The 5,260-nt window shown below is 36.2% G+C and overlaps 1 protein-coding gene across 2 annotated transcripts in view; it reads left to right on the forward strand.

The window, feature by feature from the left end:
* Positions 1-5,260, forward strand: part of TRIM24 (tripartite motif containing 24) — a 95,259-nt gene that overhangs the window by 40,055 nt on the left and 49,944 nt on the right. For both annotated transcript variants that reach the window (XM_019653289.1, XM_019653287.1), the window contains exon 2: positions 3,215-3,333. In XM_019653289.1, coding sequence (XP_019508834.1) covers positions 3,215-3,333 — 119 coding nt within the window. The remainder of the gene's footprint in view (positions 1-3,214; positions 3,334-5,260) is intronic.

A 5,260-nucleotide genomic window follows, 5' to 3' on the forward strand; every position in this document is an offset into this window, starting at 1 on the left:
GGTTACCTGTAGGCAGTGATAAACGTCCTGACTGCCCAATAGGCTTCTTCTGATGCCAGCACAACATAGAAGTGGAGGCGATCTCGTTACTGTGCTGGAGGCGCAAGTTTAGGCTCCTGTCACCTCACTGAAGAGAATCCACCCTCCTGATGCGCAGCAGAGCCAACCACTTAACATCGAGTTTGCAAATGAAGAAATTGGAGCCGTTTATCTGCATGCAGGGCGCCAAGCAGGAGAACGTGAAGCTATCTATTGCTATCTGTCGCTTAGAACCAAGGTTCCCAGATGGCTTTTAATCAAGGGTTTTTAATGGCAAAGATTGAGGGTTAGGGGTCGGGCGCGAAGCTGATTGGTTAGCTGTTGCGCAAGCTTCCGCGGTTTTCTTTAGTCTGGTTAATATAGTCCCTGACGTCATCTTGTCTGGAGCCTTCGTAACTGTGGTCAGGTGATCTAATTGGGATTCTGCAAAACATCTCATGATTGCTCATCAGTGATGTTATTTTTACAGCAAAAGGCAGAACCTAAACATCGTGTGACCTTTGTTATTATTTAAACTATCTTTGTATGCTTAACTAGCCACATTTTTCTGTTATCTCAAAGTGTACCTTTAAACATTTTTCCTAGAATTTGCTTTACAAGCAGGCGTCCGGGACATGACTAGCATTCTTAATCTTTGACTATAAGCTATGTGACAACCAAAGCAATTGAAATATTTAATTACAGCCTATACCTACGTCTCTAGACTATGATCTATAGTACCTAAACATGTTTACTGTTAAGCTACGTGTCACTCTGCACATGATCTCCAATGACACTGCAGGGGCCTAGTGGGGATCAAAGCCCGGGCTTCCCCACCAGGCTCTCTGACGCACCCAGCAGGGGTAGGTAGGGCACCTGGTTTGTGCTTGGCCAAGGTGGAAGTCTAGGCTCTCCACGGGGGCCTTTGCTGGTGGGAAAGGGAACATAGTTTTTTTCTGTGGTGTTTGACCGAAAGTTTTCTGTCTTGCTAGGCTGCCATTTTCCTAGTTCTTTGGATAGAGAAGAAGGCTTTTGTGGGCTTTTTGTTGGTTTGTTTTACACCTGTTAATGTTTCCAGGATGGTGGCTTCATGAACATCCACTTTGGAATATATGAAGTCTCTAGCCAGTCTGCTGCCTTCTCTCTAACTTGTACAGTCTTCTTGTGACTGATTTCTATAGAATGCCTAGAGTTTTTAGCTGTACTTAATTGGAAGAATAAGGAAACGTGTTTACCCAATCTTTTTTCTTCTGTGAAATGCGTTGTCCCATATTGACAGATTTTAATTACTAATCCTTTGTCACAATCATGTGTTGGATAGATCTTTCAATTTGGGGCTTATCTTCTCACTTTCTTCATAGAAATCTTTTGACTAGCTGTAGTTTTTAACTATTGGGTCGTCGGGAAAGCCATGACGTATTTTTCTATGTTTTTCAATGCAAAAATGCGTCATGACTTTGCCTACGACCCAATACAATGAAGTTGAATTCATTCATCTTTCCCTTATGCTCTTCTTTTTTGTTTCTTGCTTAAGAAATTTATACCTGCGCTGAGGTTACACAGATATTCGCCTTTATTTCTTTGTGAAAGTTTTAAAGTTCTTAATCTATCCAAAAGAATTATTTTTTGAATTGAGTAAAGTAGGAATCTGATTTCATTTCCTTCCCGCTACAGAGAACTATAATACCATGAAAAATTGATCTTTTTTCCTACTGATTTCTAGTACCACATCTGTCATATACAAAATGTACATATGTGAGCCTGTTTCTGGTATATATCTTCTGTTCTACTTTTGTTTATCCTTAGATAAATATACCATCTTAATTGCTGTAGCTTTACAGTAAGTCTTGTTACTTGGTAGGCATGTCCTCCAGCTTATCAAAATTCTATTGAAATTAAAACTACATTGAGTCTATAGATTTGTTTGGGGAGACTTGCCATCTTCACCATCATGAACGTGGTTTTTTCATTGCTGAGGTATTTTTTAAGGTTTCTAAAGATTGACATTTTTCTCCACATAGCCTTATACGTTTAAAAAAATTTATTCCTAAATATTAATATATTTTTGTTTTTATTGTAAAATTGATTGTTTTTAGATTTAAAAAAGTGTTTATTGCTTGTATGTACAAATGAAATTGACCTTTGGATTAGTTTGTGTCCATTCTTAATGCATTTCATTTTACAAAAATATATCTGAGAACCTTATTGCAGTCTCCTTGGAACAAATGACAGCATGAAATTTATAGTAGATTTTTTAAATGTAATTAAAAATTTAGATTTTTAACTCATAATTATTTATTGTTTTACCAAGCACTGTGAAAGATGATTCTTCTTTTTTCCCCTAAGAAACATTATTTGCCCTTGTTAAAAGGAAACAAATAGTGTTCCTTTATCTTCCATGGAGATGTTAAACGAAACAAGTATGTCTACATTTCACTTTGAGAAATCCTGATTCTATAGGCCCAGAGAGAACCAGAACTCTTTGTTCTTTTAGGAAGTTCCGTGTGGTTCTGCACATCCGTATTTGAAAACCGCTGTTGGAGAAGTTTCAAAACAATAAAAAGAGTAGTCCACGGGGTTGTTTATTTGGAGGGGCAGCAGCTCATTTAAAATTATGAGGATTTATTCATTTAATGTACTAGGTGTGGAGTTTGTACACACATATATAACCCATATATGTACATAAACGGAATTGCTTTGTATTAAGGAACAGCAGGTACAAATTTGAAGAGAGTGAACACTGTAAAAGAACCTACTCACAGTTTAGATGTGAGATGTTGGTTTAGTGCTCGGTATATTTGTATTAAAACTTAAAATGCGAGCTCATGGATGGAGAGAATTGATTGGTGTTTTCTTGAGCAGGGGGCTAAGGGTGAAAGGAATGGGTGAAGAGTTTCAAAAGGTAGAAATTTCCAGTTATAAAATGAATAGGTCATGGGAATGTAATGTACAGTATGGTGACTATGGTTAATAATACTGTATTGCATATTTGAAAGTCGCTAGGAGAGTGGATCCTGGAAGTTCTCACCACAAGAAAAATATTTTTGTCTCTGTCTATGGTGATATTAACTGAGCTTATTGTGATTATTTTGCAATGTGGACAGATATCAAGTCATATTATACACCTGAAAGTAATGTTATGTCAATTATACCTCAATTTTGAAAAGAACTTAGAATGCAATTTTGTTTTTTCCAGTTGGAGTCATTCGTTGTCCAGTTTGCAGCCAGGAATGTGCAGAGAGACACATCATAGATAATTTTTTTGTGAAAGACACTACTGAGGTTCCCAGCAGTACAGTAGAAAAGTCTAATCAGGTAAGTGTATTAAGTCTTGAATCTTTTTCCTCCTTTTAATGAGGCAGCCGAAAATGCTGGAGGACTCAAAAATAAAAGGTATCTATGGCATTGTCATATTTTAAAGGTATATAGGTATGTAAAGAACAATGAGTAATTCATCTTCAGGAATAAAATAGTGCCATATAGAAGCCCTGATCAGACTCCCACCTTCCCTGTCCTCTCAGGGAAAACCATTGTATATTTCACATTTTATTTCTTTGTTAAGTTTACTCTGTATTGACAATTAGATTTTGTATTTCAAGCCCCCGTTTTTAAATTTTTTTTCTTTTTTAATGATAAACTGTATACTGGTACATATGAAAACTTCCATGCCTTTGATTAGTACGGTTTCTACATTTTAAAAAGGTCTTCTTCTCTACATGGTATTTCTTTGAAAGCCCATTTTGGTAGCATTGCCCAAGGTGTTGCAATTAGAGATCCAGTGGTGCTTTTCTTTGCTCCCTACTTCATAGTCCACATGTAGCACGTTTCTGTTGGTCCCTTAAATCTAAATGTCAGGTCCCTAGTGGATAAACTCCAGTGGAGGTGCGCTAATGAGCTATGCTTAATTCTACAGTATGTGCTAAGTGTAGTGTATGTCTGCTTTTGGATCATGATTCATTGATGTCGTCTCTAGGTAGTTCCTTTAATTTGGAACAGAAGATGTGTGAAGGAACTGAATCTGATTATGGAAACACGATTATTAATCGAAGATGTAAAACTCTAAAAAGTAATGAGTATTATATAGGACTCTTCCGTAATCACACAGCTCAGTGCCTGTACTTTTCATTTGCAGCTTGTTTTTCTTGGGGCTATAGGAATAGAGGGTTCACTTTCAATGAACAGCCACTAACTAAAATATGTCTNTATTTCTGTATGCTCTAGTCTGTTCCTTTTATCTATGTGTCTTGTCTATCCTGCCAATACCACCCTGTCTTAATGACTAGCTCTATATAAGTCTTAAAATTGGAGAGTGATTCTTGAAATTGAAATGGAAAAATTGTTTTTCATTTTCAAAATTGCTTTAGCTCTTCTAGTGCCTTTCCTTTTCCATAAATCTTGGAATAATCTTGTATCTACATAAAATCCTGTTTAGGATTTTGATAGGAATACATTAGCCTATAGATCAATTTGGAGAGAATTGACATTTTTACTGCAATGAATCTTCCAGTCCTTGAATGCAGTGTATCGCTCCTCAGCATTTTGTACTTGTCAGCATAAATATGTTTTTACAACTCTTAAAAATCAGGTGGCCCTACTTGTGTGGGTCTATTTCAGGTCTGTTTGATTTATCTACTCATATGTGTCTACCTGTTTGTCAATAACACACATTCATGATTACAGTAGCTATACAATAAGTCTTAAAATTGGATAGAGCGATTTCTTTATTCTTTTTAATATTGATTTAGTTATTGTGCATTTGCCTTTCTGTATAAATCTTAAAACAATGTCTAAATTTACCAAAAAAAATGTTGCTGGGGTTATATTAGGAATTGTGTTAAACCTGTAGATCACATTAAGGAGAGTTGACATCTTGACTACATTGGTTATCCCTACCCATGAACACTCTGCCTCTCCATTTATTTAGATCTTCTTTGATGTCTTTCACCAGCATTTTGTAGTTTTCAGCATACAAGTCCTATACATGTTTTGTTAAATTTACACTTAAGTATTTCATTTTGTTTAGAGCCAATTTCCGTATACTTATAGGGCTTTTCAATTTATATCATATTGGGTAAATCATGGTACTTTGTGCTTTTTGAGGAATTGGCTCATTTAACTTAACGTTGTCCCACTTATCTGAGTTGTGCTCTTCGTATTCTTGATCCCTTTTGTGTTTCCATGGTCTGTAGTGATACCCCTTTTTCATTCCTTGTGTTTGGTAAGTTGTGTCTTCTCCTTTGTC

This window comes from Hipposideros armiger, unplaced genomic scaffold, assembly GCF_001890085.2.
Source record: "Hipposideros armiger isolate ML-2016 unplaced genomic scaffold, ASM189008v1 scaffold_201, whole genome shotgun sequence".
NCBI classification, from domain to species: domain Eukaryota; kingdom Metazoa; phylum Chordata; class Mammalia; order Chiroptera; family Hipposideridae; genus Hipposideros; species Hipposideros armiger.